At 44.5% G+C, this 17,644-nt stretch overlaps 1 protein-coding gene across 1 annotated transcript; it reads left to right on the forward strand.

Moving 5' to 3' along the window:
• The first annotated feature begins 26 nt into the window (after positions 1–26).
• Positions 27–17,295, forward strand: LOC106812219 (endoplasmic reticulum mannosyl-oligosaccharide 1,2-alpha-mannosidase-like). Its single transcript, XM_014816047.1, has 12 exons — positions 27–220; positions 2,495–2,588; positions 3,202–3,302; positions 3,617–3,826; positions 4,263–4,359; positions 4,553–4,738; positions 5,397–5,545; positions 5,917–6,105; positions 6,621–6,808; positions 7,444–7,567; positions 12,801–13,001; positions 15,233–17,295. Exons 1-12 carry the CDS (start codon positions 131–133, stop codon positions 15,563–15,565), a joined length of 1,962 nt encoding a protein of 653 aa, XP_014671533.1. The 5' UTR covers positions 27–130; the 3' UTR covers positions 15,566–17,295.
• The last annotated feature ends 349 nt before the right edge of the window (positions 17,296–17,644 follow it).

The following is a 17,644-nucleotide window of genomic DNA, read 5'->3' on the forward strand; positions in this document are numbered from 1 at the left end:
TCTTGTTATTTATGTTGTTTCCGTGTTATCGTTGTCGAATGCCGATGTGTTGCTGCAGTTGTAGAACTTTTCAAATAATTTAATAAGTTGTGTTTTCTTTCATGTTTTGAGTAATCTGCGTATATCAGCCATGATGTCAAAAGATAATCGAGACTTTATAACGTTGTCTATTACTGGCGAGGATGCTGACAAATATAAGACGAAGCAGTCCATCTGGCGGGTACTAAAAATATCATATTCATACTCATAGATACCGTAATCATAGCCCGACCAGGCTGTGCGACGGATTGTCTATACATTGGATATCTATTGTATATACATTGGATCCAGGCTGTGCGACGGATTGTCTCTACATAGGATTGTCTATACTATAGGGGTATTCTAACCCTAGCAATACCGTTTCTTGGAGCTACCGTAATCATAGATACAATAATGTAACCCAAACCCAAGAGGATAGGGTTACAAAGTGTCCCTATCCTTTTCTGCGGAGGAATGCCCGAGTAAATCACTCGGGCCGGTTTGCTGGTGCGTTTTCAGATACTAGAACTTCCAAACTGGGTTTATTCTAAACACGAACCTTGCTCCGCTATCCGGGAACTTACAATGTATCGCAATACTCTGTATTAAACTAATATAACCTGTTACAAAAATTCGAAGTGACGAGCGGCGAATATACTGAGCGCCATTTCTGTTGACCTGTGACGTACGCATTTCCCAATGCGCATAGCGATCGGCAAACGCAGCGCCCTCCGATTGGTCGGTGAATCCACTCTTCAAACCGAAGTACGTCACAGGTCAACAGAAATGGCGCTCAGTATATTCGCCGCTCGTCACTTCGAATTTTTGTAACAGGTTATATTAGTTTAATACAGAGTATTGCGATACATTGTAAGTTCCCGAATAGCGGAGAAAGGTTCGTGTTTAGAATAAACCCAGTTTGGAAGTTCTAGTATCTGAAAACGCACCAGCAAACCGGCCCGAGTGATTCACTCGGGCATTCCTCCGCAGAAAAGAATAGGGACACTTTGTAACCCTATCCTCTTGGGTTTGGGTTACATTATTGTATCTACCGTAATCATAGCTCTAGTAACTATAGTACCTGCGGGCCGCCTGCGGCAACTGTACGCGGGCTATAGTACTAGAGCTAAGATAATCATATTATCATATGAAATAGACCTAAGAGTAAGAGAGTAAGACTAAAGCTATGTCTCCACGCACGCGGCACGACACGACACGACATGCAAGCAAAACGCAGCGACGTTGTGCTGCCAAAAAAATTGTGATTTCGCGCATTGTGTTCATTCTGGTTCAGTGATCAGAAATTGTGCATGTGCTTGTTGTCCATTGCCATTGGCTGATGGTGGCGTGAGCAGAACAATCGCGTTGATTGGTTCAACTGTCTTTCACCGTACACTGCGTCTGCAGCCGGCAAAAGTCAAACTCATCTGACTTTCGCCGTCGCCATGAAACCGGGCTGGCGCCGTGCCGTGTCAGTGGAGACTGCGCTATAAGATATAATAGATTTGAACTTTGCCGGTAGGGGTGAACGACGCCGTTTCCCGCGCCGCGTGTGTGGAGACCGGCCTTAAGCCGGCTAGCTTGGTATTTGCCGTTCACAGAAATGCGGCTAAACAGAGGAATTGCTCCGACCTGTGATTGGAAGATAAAAATAGAATTCGTTACGTTTCTCAAGTCTGTCAATATATGACATGCATACAACTCGATTGATAACAAAAAACTTAGTCTAAGCTAAGTCAAAGACTACAAACACGGTAACCATCCCCTCCCATTTGAGCTAATCAGAGGTTGAAGCAATTTCTATGTTTAGTGATGTTGCCAGTCAGCGGCTAAACTGTAAACAGTGGAATTGCTCGGAATACAGCACGAACTCTATTTGAACAAGAAACTCTTCGCGAAAGTTAGCAAATATTCGGAGAATCCTCTATAAAGAGTGTAAACGTTGTAATCTTTTGAAAATAAACTATCATGTAAATAGAGTCAGTGAGATATCTAATACTGACAGTCTTGAGAAACGTTACGAATTCTATTTTTATCTTCCAATCACAGGTCGGAGCAATTCCTCTGTTTAGCTGCATGCGTTCACAGGCTTGGACCTGCTGATATTGCTCTGTGGTATTATATGTATTTTCATACCGACTGTGCCAACCGGCTAGTTGTGAAGTACAGAAATATTTAAGTTTTCTTCTATTGTATAAATGCATTCGGAGATTGGCAACCCGAGATCCGGAGCAGAGGTTCGCCAAAGTTAAACACTTACTTTACCATCAAACTGGCTGCTGTCACAAAATAGATATTGCTGTGGGTGGTACGCACGCTGGGATGTCTCTGTGTCATTTGTCTGATAATACTCTCTATATTACTATTAGTTTCATAAGTTACAGTCATTGGTCATGACAACTATCTATCTACATCATGATTTGTCTTCATACTTAGTGAGTGGGTCTTCTTCATGTACGTTTCTATTCTATTTCAGGTGTGGAATCGGTTATCAAGGTTGCAAAAAAATGTATTATCTGTATTTCTAGTAGTTGTGCTGGTTACAGTTGCTGTCATCATACTTCACACAGGTATTTTTTCATTAAAAAGTTATTGTTATCAATGTAAGTAGCTTCAGGATTTCTATTAATAACTGTAAACTGCTTTTGTAATTCAGTAATTTATTTTTTATATCATAGCTGAGGAATGGTTTTTGTAAATATGCACCACTAAAAGTTAGATTTGTTTCATATGAAAAATCTTTTTTTTTCAAATGCAAGTTGAATAGAGATTTTGTCAACCATATGCCATCTCAATTTCATGGAATATATTGTAGCTAGCCTATCATTGTTTTAGAGTATTTTTAAAGTTTAGTTAATTGTGGGTGTGTTTCAATATAGGTTGCTTTCTCTACCCATCTTTGTAAATTGGGGTACTTTACTAACTACTACTTACTACTTACTACTTTAATTGTAACTTTACTAACTTTCCTTATCAGGATTAACACCAGTATCGTGTTGGTCCTCTGGCAACCCTATCTGTCAAAATGTAAATGTGAATGATGAGCTTTAAATTTCATTCTATGCTTTGTGTTTTAATATGTACCCCAGTTTTCCTTTTGCCTGTTGTAAAATGAGAGTCATATATTAATGATTATCCTGATCCGTTTATCAGAATACAGGTATATTGGGTGTATTTTTGTAGATCGGGGGTCATTGGACATCCGTGAGAAAGATATAAGTGACGATGATCGCTACGTTCAGCTACATAGGAGGAACAAAGTTGAGGCAATCAATGATTTTGTGGTAATTATTTAGTAATTGTACTAAGTACGAAGTATGACTATGTAAAACAAGGTGTTTCAGTTCCAAAAGTGGCAGAGAGTGAACTTTGTATTTGTGGTATTATTACTTGTGCAGAAAGGAATGGGCTAAATGCATCTCACAATTGGTTTATTGAGAAATGGATAATAACTGTAAAAAGTAATAGTTTGACTGTTTTATAAATAACAAAGGAGTATGTGCAGTAAAGATATTTTTACTTTCAATGTCCAGTCTAGAATATAACCTGCAATTAAACAATTGGAGAAAAAACTCATGAGCACGGCTATTATTTTTAGAATGAACGAAAAAAGCAACAGGAATCTTTGAATATGGAACATAAGGATAGTGTGCTGGAGAAGCCACCAGAGAAATCACATGCCGACAGTCTCATCCAAGAATCGGTAGCAGTCGAAAAAGTAGTGCAGCACCCAGAGCCACCGATAGGTTCTAATGGTGATAATGGTGTAAATGGTGTACAGGGAAACGTGGCTGATGTAAATAATGAGGTGAGTGTTAAACAATACACAGCCGAATACGTGACGAAAAAATATGTAAATAAATTATGACTTACATACATAGAGTATGCATACAGTATGTATGTATATATATATATATATATATATATATATATATATATATATAGATATATATATATATATAAGAGAGAGAGAGAGAGAGAGAGAGAGAGAGAGAGAGAGACGAGAGAGAGAGAGAGAGAGAGAGAGAGAGAGAATGAGAGAGATTGTATGCCGTGGAAATGTGCATGTGTTCTCATTTTCCCGTAAAATCTCATCTGAAGCTGTTTCACAGGCATAATAATGTTATATACAGATACGTCTAACACGCTGATGAGTTGTCATTTGGGATTTATGTTTTGTAAATGTATTCTGAAATGTCTGTTGTGGTAATATATTCGTTCTTCTTGTTGTAATCGGTATGTAGGGTCCTGGGAAAAATAATAATCACATATCGGCAGTAAGACCAAAAGATATCGAAGATATCCTTCATCACGATGATGGAATACCAATGGAATTCATGGGTGTGTTTGCCAAAATTGAACTGCAGCTTTTCACAAAATTGTGTTCTATCCTATTTTTTATAACAGTGTCCTCTGTGTGCAATGTAGTATATCTAAGGTCATTTTTCTTTGAGCGTTTGCTTTATAATCATTTACTATTGAATTTGCAGAGGTTTCACTGAGGGTAATCGTTTCCGACTTCTGTGGAATTCAGGTGCGCAGAACGAACGACAGAAAGCTGTCACAGCGGCCTTCCAGCACGCGTGGACGGCATATAAGAAGTATGCATGGGGATATGACCAGCTGAAACCAGTTACAAGAAGCCACCATGAGTGGTTTGGTCTGGGCCTCACCATCATTGATGCCCTGGATACAATGTACATTATGGATCTGAAAGAAGGTGAGTTTGATTCTTGCAAACTATTTAACAATAGCTTCACACATAGGTGGTAGCATGCGGTGGCTTCATCATATTGGAAGCTTACTAATACTATTTATTTGATTTGGAAATAATTACAGTGCTCAGTTAGTGTCCTGTAGTTGCTGTAGGAAGTGTGTAAACTTCACCATGTACTGGTCATCTCGCTGCACATTTTCTCATCCTATCTGATGATTACGAAGTGTATCCTTTACCCCGGGCATCGCCGTGTAGCCCAGCTAGTTAACTATAAGTCTATAACCAACATTGAAGTTTTATTTCCTTTACCATATGTTTTAGCTCTCAGGATCTCTTACAGTGCCATGCTACTATGTCTTTTTAGTAATATGTAGAGATGCATACTGTACTGGAAAAGTAGATAGTATTGTGTCATTACATGAGATGGCAAAGCACAGCAACTTTCATAGGAAGGTCTAGGGACAGGGTCCTCCTGAAAACTATTGAAAATAAACGATCAAGTGAGACATTATACAGTTATAGTCGGCTCTAGCAACACATTGCCAATTGAAATGCTGATGACTGAGGTTATACTGCGACATGTAGTGATGTCTATTTAATCGCGATGCGTGTGTGCTTCCGGCACATCTACGCCCCATGTTTTACCTATATGGCTGTGCAGAGTTCAAGGAGGGTCGTGACTGGGTGGAGCAGAAGCTGAATCTGTCACAGAACAAGGATGTCAACCTGTTTGAGGTGACGATACGCGTGCTCGGTGGACTGCTCAGCACCTACCACCTCTCGCAAGACCGAATGTTCCTCGATAGAGCCGTAAGTCGCTCGCCCCACATCTACGCGTATGCTCATAACAGAAACGGAAGCAATAGGTCCACAGGAACCACGGCTCGTGCATGTGTCACTTTCGATCTCAGTTTGTGTCTTCTGTTCATTTTTACATTGGTACTTCATTTAACTCATTCTGTGTTTATCTTGTTCATCATGGTTAAGCTTCAAGATAGCTGTTTTCTTAACCGATATCATCTACAATGTACGATATCATGCGTCCAATGTAACATGACCATGCCTGCTAAAGCTTCAAGATGCCCTGTTTCCTCTATCCTTCTCCCCCGTGATCATATTCTGCACGACAATGCACGCGTGCGTTGACCACGTGTTGTCAAGCTCCGGCGTTGTTCTTGCAGAAAGAGCTGGGAGACAAGCTGATGCCGGCGTTCACGAGCGAGTCGGGAGTGCCGTTCTCGGACGTTAACCTCTACTACCGGCAGGGAAAGCCGCCTAAGTGGGGTCCCGACAGCACTGTGTCAGAAGTCGCCACCATTCAGCTCGAGTTCCGTGACCTCAGTCGTGCTACTGGTGACCCCAAATACGAGGTCAGACTTCGGCGGGGCACTGAACACTATTTGCGCTCGTGTGAATGAATTTCGCCGCGTCGTCCTGCATGAGGGTCTCACACAAGGATTCGTGAATTTCTGCACGCAGTTAAATTGCATCGCAAACCCACCTGTTCCGACATTACTCACCATCCTGCACGTCTAGAATCCATTTACAATCATCATCATCATGTGCGCGTCATTTCGGTCAATTTAACATCAACTCGTGTCTCGGAATAGTAATTGTAATAAGTACGAGCGGATTGCACTTAGAGGGCCATCGTCTATCTCGCGCTGCGTCGCGCATGTCGTACGCGATGTCTCTCTCACGCGGCGGTGCGTCTGCGCCAGGGGAATTTTTTTCACGGGAGCTCTTTTTCCATAATCTGTGGGAAAATAGTTCTTGTCAAAAATTTTACGGGAGCTGTTTTGAGCCTCATGGGAGCGATTTCAGAGGTTTGAAGAGCGAATCGCTCATCGCTCCCGTGTATTTCTTACCCTGGTCTGCGGTGCAGGAAGCTGCCTGGGCGGTGTCGCAGAAGCTGCACAATACGCCCAAGTTCCTCGGCCTCGTGCCGATGTTCATCAACGCGCAGACGGGTCAGTTCCGCAGTGCGACGACCTTGACCTTGGGAGCCCGAGCGGACAGCTACTACGAGTACCTGCTGAAACAGTGGCTGCAGACGGGAAGGAAGATCGACTGGTACGTAGTACTGATGGCTGTTTGCCTCGAAGGTAGAAGGAGGGAAGTGCCGTGCGGGGTGACTGGAAAGGAGGTAGCCTGATGTAGGTGTGCATGGAAAAAATTCGATCTAGAGATGGAATTCCATCTTTTTGGTAGCCCCAGAGGTCATTTTTGAGTGTAAATTCGTTAAGGAAGATTTGGGGGGAGTGGGTGGGAGGTAATAATACCAAAATCACAGATGGGACTGGGAGTCTCTTGTCCACTATTTCCCCAGAGTTATTCGTGGATATTTTTTTATTCAATTAGCTCAATGTAGCATTTTCTTCCCTTTTCGGGTTATAATACATGATATAAATTGAAGATTTTTACCAGAAAATTGCCTCGAATGCATTTCAGAGAATCTAGATCTCCTAGAGTTTTCGGAGTCTTTGGTGGGTCATGAACTTTCCCCTTCCCCCACACCACCTAACAGGCTACATCTTGCTGTGCTCGACACGCTTCACTTCGCTTGAAAAATGTTGACCTTTTTAATTAAATGCTAGTTTTATCCCTGTTTATGTATGCCGCAGTTTGGTCTGTTTCAACATCAGGTTATCTGAACAGTGGTAATGATATCGAGTAATGTTTCCTTGCAACTCTTGCTCTGCATGAAGGCTGAAGGATGACTTTATGGAGGCAGTAGAAGGAATCAAGAAGCACATGTGGAAGAAATCCGCATCTAACAACCTCAGCTTCATCGGAGAGCTGCTGCGAGGAACCAGCTTCAGCCCGAAAATGGTATCGCATTGTCCATGTCACATAGCTAGCCAGATAGGTCCATGAATAGTTAAGAATGCATGATAACCTGTGATATTGCATCGTTCACATTGTGTAGTTAGCAGGATAGGTCCATGAATAGTTCAGAATGCATGATAACCTATGATATTGCATCGTTCACGTTACGTAGTTGGCAGGATAGGTCCATGAATCGTTTAGAATGCATGATAACCTGTGGTATTGCATGGTCCATGTTACGTACAGTGGAAGTCCAAAAATCCATACTGCTTGGATTTCGGATTTTCCGGATTCTCAGGCAGTACTTTTAAAATGCAAATTTAAGGAGGAATAAAGAAGAGTTGAACAATTAAATTTTGCTAGTTTATTCATTAGCAAATACAGCATGCTTCATTTATTAAAACCAGAGATGCCAACCACTACGATTTATCCGTATTTTATACGAATTTCTATTTCTTTGCACCACTACGACCAGTTTGTATCAAACTACGAATTTCACTGTGATCGGAAAAAAAATATTATTTTTGGTCCGTCAGTCTATAATACGCAGGGGAAAAAATACACGGGGGCGGCAGGCGATTTTGCCCCGAAATGCCAAAAAGAGCTCCATCGGGGGCGACCCCAAAAGAAAAAGTCGCCCTGGAAATCGATTGTCCAGGTCGGTCCTGCGCCTTGCCGCTCTCGCTCGGCGTTGCTGCGCTACGATGCCTAGGCCTCTGCCGCTAGCGGCAGCCGGTTCCACGGCGCGGTAGAATTCATGGTACGGTGTGACTGTCAAGTGTTTACCATATTTTAAGCATGCATGTGTGTACTGTACTGTATTGCATTCAATCAAGCGCGCGCCGCCTCCCGCGCGTATATACGTGTGTGCCTGTGCGCGTGCTTGCGTGTGTGCCTGCGCGCGTGCGTGTGTGCGTGCCGGTGTGCCTGCGGGCGTGCTTGCGCGTGTGCCTGCGTGCGTGCGTGCGTGCGTGCCTGTGTGTGCCGGTGTGCCTGCGGGCGTGCTTGCGTGTGTGCCTGCGCGCGTGCATGTGTGCGCGTGCTTGCGCGTGTGCCTGCGCGCGTGCGTGCCTGCATGCGCGCGTGCGTGCGTGCGTGTGACCAACGACCCGTAGGATTATAGAACGCTAATCCATGGAAAATCCTAATGAAATTCACACGTATATTTTTCCCTGCCGGCACACTCGTGTGTCATTCCCGATTGTAGCTTTTTCGTCAATTCCCCGACGCTGTTGCTCTCTCATAGTCCAGCAATGCCAACCCTCTACATTTTAGTAGTGATTAGTACCACGCTGAAACAATCGTGCCCCCCCCCCCCGTACTTCAATCAATGCCACGCCTGCCAGCAGGCACGTACGCAGCGTCGATGGATGTGCACAGCCATACATACACACGTGCCTCGCGGGCCGCTTTCTCAAACCCCCTGAGCTTCCAGGGCACTTACGCGGGCCCTGGGGGTAGATTCATCAAGCTGGTACGGAAAATATTTTGCGTAAATCTTGTGTACGCAATCGACGTTGCTTAGTTGCGATCATCAACACAGCTATTTAGTAAATTGCGTACGATTCGCGTACGCAAGCGAGGCCGTTTAGTGCGAATTCATCAAGCTAAAATTACGGTGAAACTATTGCGCTAAGTAACTCTACACGAGCTGACGAGGGTGCCGTAAAACCACTCGAAATTTCCGCAGGTGTCCAAGCATTATCCGAGATCACTTATTTTATTGAGAAACATCTATAAAAATTATACTCAACTAAAAATAAATAAATAATTACCAGTACACACGCTTTGACGCGTTTTTGTCATAGCTCTGGCATTGTTTCGTTTATTAGCGAGTTCGTAGTTAGCCGTTGATCGATGCACCACACACGGTACTGCACACGCACACACGCCCGTGTACGTACACACGCAGCACGCACGCTACGTGATACTGCACACGCAACGCACGCCCCGTGTATCGTACACAACGACGCACGCACGCACGTGTAGTGCACAGCACGCCCGTTGTCGATACACCGCACGCGCGCACCCACGGTACGAGTGCACACGCACGTACGTACGTGCACCACACACGCACGGCACTAGCAAGATGCACGCACGCCAACGCACGCACGCACGCACGCGCGCCGCATGTACGTCACAACGCCACGCACGCAAGTGTACGTGCACAGCACGCACGTGTACGTGCACACGACGCGCACGTGCACATGACGCACGCACACACGTGTAAGTGCACACGCACGCACGACGTGTATGTCACACACGCCACGACCACGTGTATACGTGAAACGACGCACGCACGTTACGTGACACGCACGCACGCCGTGTACGTGACACGCACGCACGTGACGTGACACGCACAATCACGCTACGCACGCAGCGTTATCGTAACACACGCACGCACGCACGACGTGTACGTTACACGCACAGCACGGCACGCACGTGTACGTGCACAGTATGCACGCCGGTACGTACACACGCACGCACGTCACGTACGTGATACGTGCACCACCACGCACGCACGTGCACATGCAACGTCGCGCCCGCTGTACGCTGCACACGCACGCACGCACGCCCGGTGTAACGGCATGCAAACGCACGCACGCACGCACGCACGCACCCACAGACGGTGCACATGCAGGACGCACGCACGCGCGGTACGTGCACACGCACGCCGCAGTGTTTACGTGCACACGCACGCACTGTGTACGTTACACGCACGCACGCCGTGTACGTTACACCACGACAACGAACGCACGCACGGCACGTGTTACGTACAAAGCGCACGCACGAATGTGTACGTAGCCACTCACCGCACGTCGTACTACTGCACAACAGCAACAACAAAGCACACGTGCACAATGCACGCACGCACGCACCCACGTGTAACGTGCACGCGCACACACTCACGCACGTGTACGTACACACGCACCACGCACCGCTGTACGGGTGCTGCTTTAATGTGTGTGTTGAACGCAAATCATTACAACGGCGGAAAAATTGAGGACACGTATCACATGCCCCCAGCACTCATGTAGACAGACGGACGCTAGAACGAGGCCATATGGTTTAAATACCAGAGCGGGGCGTCTGTTCTTCTTCAAGAGTTAGATAATTAACTACGAGTGTTAATGATATCTACTTTGGTCATGCGTATGGTCGCACAGTTTGATTGGTTTATGTAGGCACACCCCTCCACAGCCAGCTGCTACGACGCGTAGGGGATTTAAACACTTGCGATTGCATCAAACATTGCGTACGTTAGGGACCTACGATGCGTTGATGAATCGCACCTACGGGCTTTGCTACGTTACTTCGGTAGAACCCTATTGCTTGTAACGCAATCGACTTGACCAACTTGCATGGAAATCCGGCCCAGGTGGACCCCAGCCGCAAGAGACTTCGCCGTATAAACAATCGATCCTCCTCGGCTCGTACAGGCAGACACTCCACAGTGTCTTGGCGCTGTATTTGCACTTGTATTTGTACTTGCACGTTGTATATGCACTGGTCTGCACATTTGTTTCCGCTAGCCGTGAAATACAAATGTTTCATGTGCGTGGCAGCCGTAGTACTACATTTAGAACGGCGTGTGTGTGTGATAAAATTAAATAATCCACCCGAACCCCCCCCCCTCGCACATTACTAATTGATGGCCAGGAAACTACAGGATTGTGTTCAAATATTATGTTGGCATCTCTGCAAACGAGCAATTTTATAGTAAAATAAAGTCGACACTTGACAAAAATGTAAACCTAAAAAGTTTCCACTACAAAAAAGAGTGTGTAATGCTTGAAAGCATGTTTAAAAATGAACATTGTAAAAGAAAAATACAGTAAACAAACGAATGCGGAAGTTATGTTATACAAATTAATTATTTATTTTTAGTTTATTAAACAGAGTTAAATTTGAGTTTTCGACAATTCCGGATTCTCGGGTGGTCCGGATTTCTGGCATCTGGATTTTTGGACTTCTAATGTAGTTAGCGAGATAGGTCCATATGAATCGTTTAGAACGTAGAATGCGTGTTGACCTGTAATATTGCATCGTCCACGTTACGTAGTTAGCGGGATAGGTTCATTAATCGTTTAGAATGTATGATAACTTTAGGTATTGCATTGTCCATTAGAATGCATGGTAACCGTGTGCAGTCACATAGCCAGACCACTACGTCACATCACTGCTCCAACTCACGCGTATCTAACCATGATGACAAGTATCTAGAACAAGAATGCTTTATAGCAATGTTAAGACAATCGGATCCACATCACCACAAAAGATCGTAATCGTTCATTGTCGTAATGCAAGTTGGTGAATGAGCATATCAGTGACGTGTTTCCTACATTATGAAGTAATGCTTTCCTGGCCATACCTGTGATTCCCATGCCTTTCTATTTCAGGATGTAATATTTTAAATAGGACGCATGCATTTCGTGTATGTATGTTTTTATCTATTATGCCCTTATTTCTTATTGGCCACACCTGTGATTTTCACGTGTACGATCGTTAAGACGCAATGCGTGTATTATGTGCATGTATTAACATGCAAAACATGCAATTGCCACGCTTACATTTGTTAAGACGTAATACATGTATTATGTGCATGTATTAACATGCAAAACATGCAATTGCCACGCTTACGTTTGTTAAGACGTAATACATGTATTATGTGCATCTATTCACATGCAAAACCTCTATGTATAGAGTTATCATTTGTCTCTCTTTCTCTCACTGTACATATGTCCCCCTCTCTTTCTCCCCTTGTCTCTCTCTCTCTCTCACTCATACTTATATATAGTAGTATAATATATATATTAATAATATATATATCGGATATATATATATAAATAAAGTCTGTTGTGTATTTATCAGTTTGTTTCTACGTGAATGAGAATGATGAAATGAGCTGCATTTCACAATTGTCTATTTGAAATGTTACGGAGCACACGCCAACACCGGAGTGCTTACCCGCTCAGCTTTTGAGAATAATTGCAAGATATCTTCTGGCGGCCATATGGCGGCCAGCGGCACAGTGTCATTGCTTTCTCACCGACCGTGGATTGGCTAACTGCTATCCACTTAGTATATAGAGATCAGCGGTCACGAGCCAACACCAGCAACGCCCGTCCGTACGTCTGTCCACGCGTCGCTGTGCAGTGTTTAGGCTTTGCGTGTAGCTTCATATAGAATATCGTATATGAATCCTAATGTATAATGTATATCTATATTCATGTAGGATCATCTTGTCTGCTACTTTGCCGGCGCGCTCGGCCTCGGTTGGCAGTACGGCCTCGGCATTGACGATGAGCTGCTGGACATGGCGCAGGAGCTAATGCACACCTGCTACCAGATGTACGCGCAGATGCCAACGTTCCTCTCACCCGAGATCGCGCACTTCAACATGCTGCCCGGCTCCAAGGACGACATCTTCGTTAAGGTAACGGTCGAGCAACGGCGGTGTCGCTAGAACGATCGTAGGGTTACTGGCTAGAGTTAGGGCTACGGTAGAAGCTAGCATTTAAACAGTTGCTAGAATGATCGTAGGGTTACGGCCTAGAGCTGGGGTACGGTAGAAGCTAGCCACAAGTTCCCTTCTCGCTTAACACTACGTTGGCGAGAGGTACGTCGTTTCCTACGACGTGTAACAGTCGGAGAGCCTGGTCGGGCTAGGTAGAAGCTAGCATTTAAACAGTGCTGCCAGTAAATAGATGTAGATAGAAAAGTAAATAGAATTAAGCTGCCAAGCCGACGCCAGTAAATAGAATAGGTAATGGCCGAGCATCGGCGGTGTCGCTAGAAATGGGTTACAGCTCGTCAGTCCGAAGGGTCACTGGTCCGAAGGTTCACTAGTCTGGAGGCCCACTAGTCCAAAGGCTCACTAGTCCGAAGGGAAAACTAAACATTTTCACTGATTTTATTTAGCAAATTGTGTGCTGATTGATGGCGCCACGTCATGGTTTGTAGCAGGAGAGTGGAGAGATAAATGTCATAAACATCATGCTGCAGATGGCCATGCAGATACACTGTCACATGGTTAGAACGCTGCTGTGTATTTTCAGAAAACTGAACAAATAAAATTTTCTAGAGCCAAAAATGTGCAAATTGTGTGAATTATGTTGTTTTATGGTGTACGAGGGGCGGTATTACGAGGCTAAATTACGTACAAATAGATACAAACGATCTGTACATTGGCATTTTTCTGACGATACCTGAGATTGGCAGTATTACGAGGGGCGGTATAATGAGGTTTTACCGTAGTCTACAATTTTGCCACACATCCACACACCTCCCCCCCCCCCAAACACACCTCCCCCTACATCCCTCTACTTCGGACTAGTGGACCTTCGGACTAGTGAACCTTCGGACTAGTGGGCCTTCGGACTAGTGGCCTTCGGACTAGCGGGCAGTCACCCACTTTGGTTTTCGGACTAGTGGGTCTTCGGACTAGGCCATCCTTAAAAAATTCTATGTTTGCTGTCCTCTGACCGACCCACAAAAATAGCCGCGACCCAAACGGTTTTTTTGACATTTTGGGTTCCATTTTTTTTTTTTTTACATTCCTTATAGTTAAGGCTGAAACACAAAGCATGTGTGGCGAACATGAGGACAGACTTAAAATAACTATTATGCCTCACAAAAAAGAGACCTACCTACCTACCCACTAAAAACATCATGGGTCGGGGGACAGCAAACGAATTTTTTAAGGATGGCCCTAGTGAACCTTCAGACTAGTGGGCCTTTGGATTAGCGGGCACTCACCGCTAGAATGATCGTGGGGTTTACGGCTAAACCTAGAGCTATGGTAAAAACTAGCATTTAAACAGTTGCTAGAATGACCGTAGCATTACGGCTAGAGTTATAGCTATGGTAGAAGCTAGCATTTAACCAGTGCTGCTAGTAAATAAAAGTACAGTATCTCGTCAGTAAATGGGTGAGGGGCAAACAGATGAGGAAAATTCGGAAAGAATGTGGAATATTTTTTCAAGGTCATCACTGATAGTTATTGTCAGCCTATCTAGAACAAATATAGGGTTACACCTAGAGCTATGGCTACGATAGAAGGTATCATTTTAATCATCATGCCAGTAAGCTAAGTCACGACAGGCAAACACTTTCTTTGTCATTGTGTTTTTACGTGCATAGGTATAATTCGTGTTTACACAGTCCAGCTTTTTCGTCATCTCTGCTAGCCGCGATGCTGAGGTTAAACATGTGGCAGGCATGGTAAAAATCTTTAAGGTGTTTGTGTGGCTGGAAGCTTCCTCCTTCTCCCTGTCCCTCTCCCTCTTCATCTCTTCCTCTAATCCTGTCAAGAATGCAGACAGCCAACACACGGAAATGATTATAATACTGATCTAAGGTTTCTCTCTCTCCTTCCCTCTCCCTCTCTCTCCCTCTTTCTCTTTCCCTCCCTCCCTCTCTCCCACTCCCTCTCTATCTCCCCCTCTCTCTCCCTCGCTTTCCCCTTTTTTTCCTCCCTTTCTCACATTATCTTTCCCTCTCTCTCTCTCACCCCCTAATCTCTTCATCTCTCTCTCCGAATCTCTCTCCCCCCTCTCTCTCACTCTCTTCTTCTCCCTTTCCCTTTCCCAATCTCTCTCTCCCCTCCCCCTCTCTCACTCTCCCTTTCTCTCTCCCAATCTCTCTCATTCTCTCGTTCTCTCTCAGACTGCCGACGCTCACAACCTGCTGAGGCCGGAGACGATCGAGTCGCTCTACATTCTCTACCAGCTCACCGGTGCGCGCAAGTACCAGGACATGGGCTGGCGCATCTTCACGGCGTTCGAGAAGCACGCGCGGCTCGACGGTCAGGGCTACACGTCGCTCAGCAACGTGAAGAACGCCGACCAGCCCGGCTGGCGCGACTCGATGGAGTCGTTCTTCCTCGGCGAGACGCTCAAGTACTTCTACCTGCTCTTCGACGACAACCCGCGCCTCGTCGACCTGCGCACGTGGGTGTTCAACACCGAGGCGCACCCGCTGCCGCTCGTCGGCTCCTGATAGCGTGCGCGCACGCGGGAGGTGGAGGGTCGCTGGATCACGGCAGGGTCCCAAAGTCGCGAGAGGGTTGCGGGGTTACAGGATGGTCGAAGGGTCGCAGGGTCAGGACAGGGTCACGACAGGGTCGCGGAATGATGTGATGGTTGTGGGAAGGTCAGCAAGGATGGTGAGTCACAGAGGGCCAGGCAAGGTCACGGAGGCGCGTAGGAGGTCACAGAGGGCTGTGAGAGGTCACAGTGGGCAGTGAGAGGTTACATAGCATAAAGGAAGGTCGCACGGATTTTACGCTTGAGATTTTCACGGTGTCTCTTGAGTCAGATGCTGGCTGCACATGAAGATGGGGTTGAGGGTGGTGTACCTTCAGTAAGTGCATTTACTTTGAGTTGTTTTTCATGTGCATTGCATCTGGAGTTATTTATCTGAAGCATCAATTTTCGGTCATGTATTTTGCCCCTGAAAATGGTTTCTTTCGTCACGTCTCCACATGTTCAATCATGCAGTTGTTTGGCTCTCATCAAGGTCTTCTGGTTACTATGATCATATTGGCTCAGTGATTAATAAGGGGTGCACGGCCCGGTCTGATTTGCTACCCCTTGTACATTGTTTTCCAATATGCCATTGGTTATGAAATGCCTTCCTTGCAGGAATGATGATTTTCCAGAACATATGCTCAATCGTTGTGAATATATAGTTTTGTACCATGTCATTCTCTTGCAGGAATGTATTTCTTCTGTCATGAGTAATTCTTTGTACGTATGTAGGGAGCACATAATTTGTATCGAAACGCATATTTTAGCAATGATTGCGATTATTATTATCAATATATTGGTGCAAATACTCAAGGATCTACATTTAGGTTCGTCTGTTGTTAACACAGCCAGGAGCTGTTTGTCCGGTGTTTTGTAAGCACTTCAAATATGACATTGGAGTCTCATGATATTGAATGAATAAGAAGAAATCTTTGAAATTATCGTAATTCTCGATTATAAGTCAACCCCGAAATTCATACAATCGTTACTTAATAGGCAGGAATTGCTCTAGGTGCCCAACCCCAACCAGACTCTTGCTGACCCGTTTTATTTTTAGATATGCATTGCAAAGTTTGTCTAAATTACGTGCGATTAGCAACTGGGTGGTAGAGAGTGCAAAATTCTATGTTGTAGAAACTCATGCGGAACTAATATAATTATTTAAAGGTGAAGGTATTTTATCTGCGTGCATCCATAGCTATATTAATATAATGTTGCGGTCATTACTGTTGGCTTCATACTTTACATTTCTGACCCGTCTGCAGTAAGACCAGTCACTTATAAACGTATTCTCATATATACGTATGTACGTGAACGTGTACGTGACGTATCACACGTAATGTACGTGTGTCCATTGTTCTTCCATCTCCACTGACCGTAACCACTATTTAACTGACAGTCATCGAAGGGTATATACATACATCTGTATATCTATCTCTCTTTTTCTCTCTCTAAATATATATATATATATATATATATGCATGCAGCTCATCATTTTTATAAAACCATCTGTGATCATGATTTATCTGTATTGTAATAACTATTTGTTCAGTGTATGATCTGTTTATTATATCACGCGGGGATAGTGTTGTATGTATGTAAATAATCACATTTCTGTCCCTGGTTTCTATCTTGCGTACAACGTACGCACGGTAAAACTATGGAGGATAGGTGTAATAAATAGTTGTTATATGATTCACATATACATGATGACGTGCATGTATCTACATATAGGTCTGCTGTAACCAAAACTTCATATATCAGAAGATTATTTTTGGATTTTTTTAATCTAATATAGTTTCCTAGATTTTCTCCTATTTATTTTTAGCTGTTATCTTATGTTACTGAGATTTGCATTTCTACGCTTACGTTGACAACGCGTCTAGCAATGTACGTCGTGCACGTGCGTGCGTGGTGAAGCGAATGCCTGGCTACATAAGTAGAGATATCTACTAGCTGCTTTTGGGTTGAATAGTAGTTGCTAACTTTTGTAAAAACCCTTTCTGCCTACTACGCAGTAAAGCATAGAGAATGTTTGCTAAGGTATAGG

This window comes from Priapulus caudatus, unplaced genomic scaffold, assembly GCF_000485595.1.
Source record: "Priapulus caudatus unplaced genomic scaffold, Priapulus_caudatus-5.0.1 Scaffold621, whole genome shotgun sequence".
NCBI classification, from domain to species: Eukaryota; Metazoa; Priapulida; class Priapulimorpha; order Priapulimorphida; family Priapulidae; genus Priapulus; species Priapulus caudatus.

What these genes read in the sequence shown, in the direction of transcription:
- LOC106812219 (XM_014816047.1), top strand. Translation starts at nt 131, where the DNA reads ATGATGTCAAAAGATAATCGAGACTTTATAACGTTGTCTATTACTGGC. An exon ending in CCAGCTTCAGCCCGAAAATG is followed by an intron (nt 7,568 to 12,800) that starts GTATCGCATTGT and finishes ATATTCATGTAG; the next exon opens with GATCATCTTGTCTGCTACTT. An exon ending in AGGACGACATCTTCGTTAAG is followed by an intron (nt 13,002 to 15,232) that starts GTAACGGTCGAG and finishes GTTCTCTCTCAG; the next exon opens with ACTGCCGACGCTCACAACCT.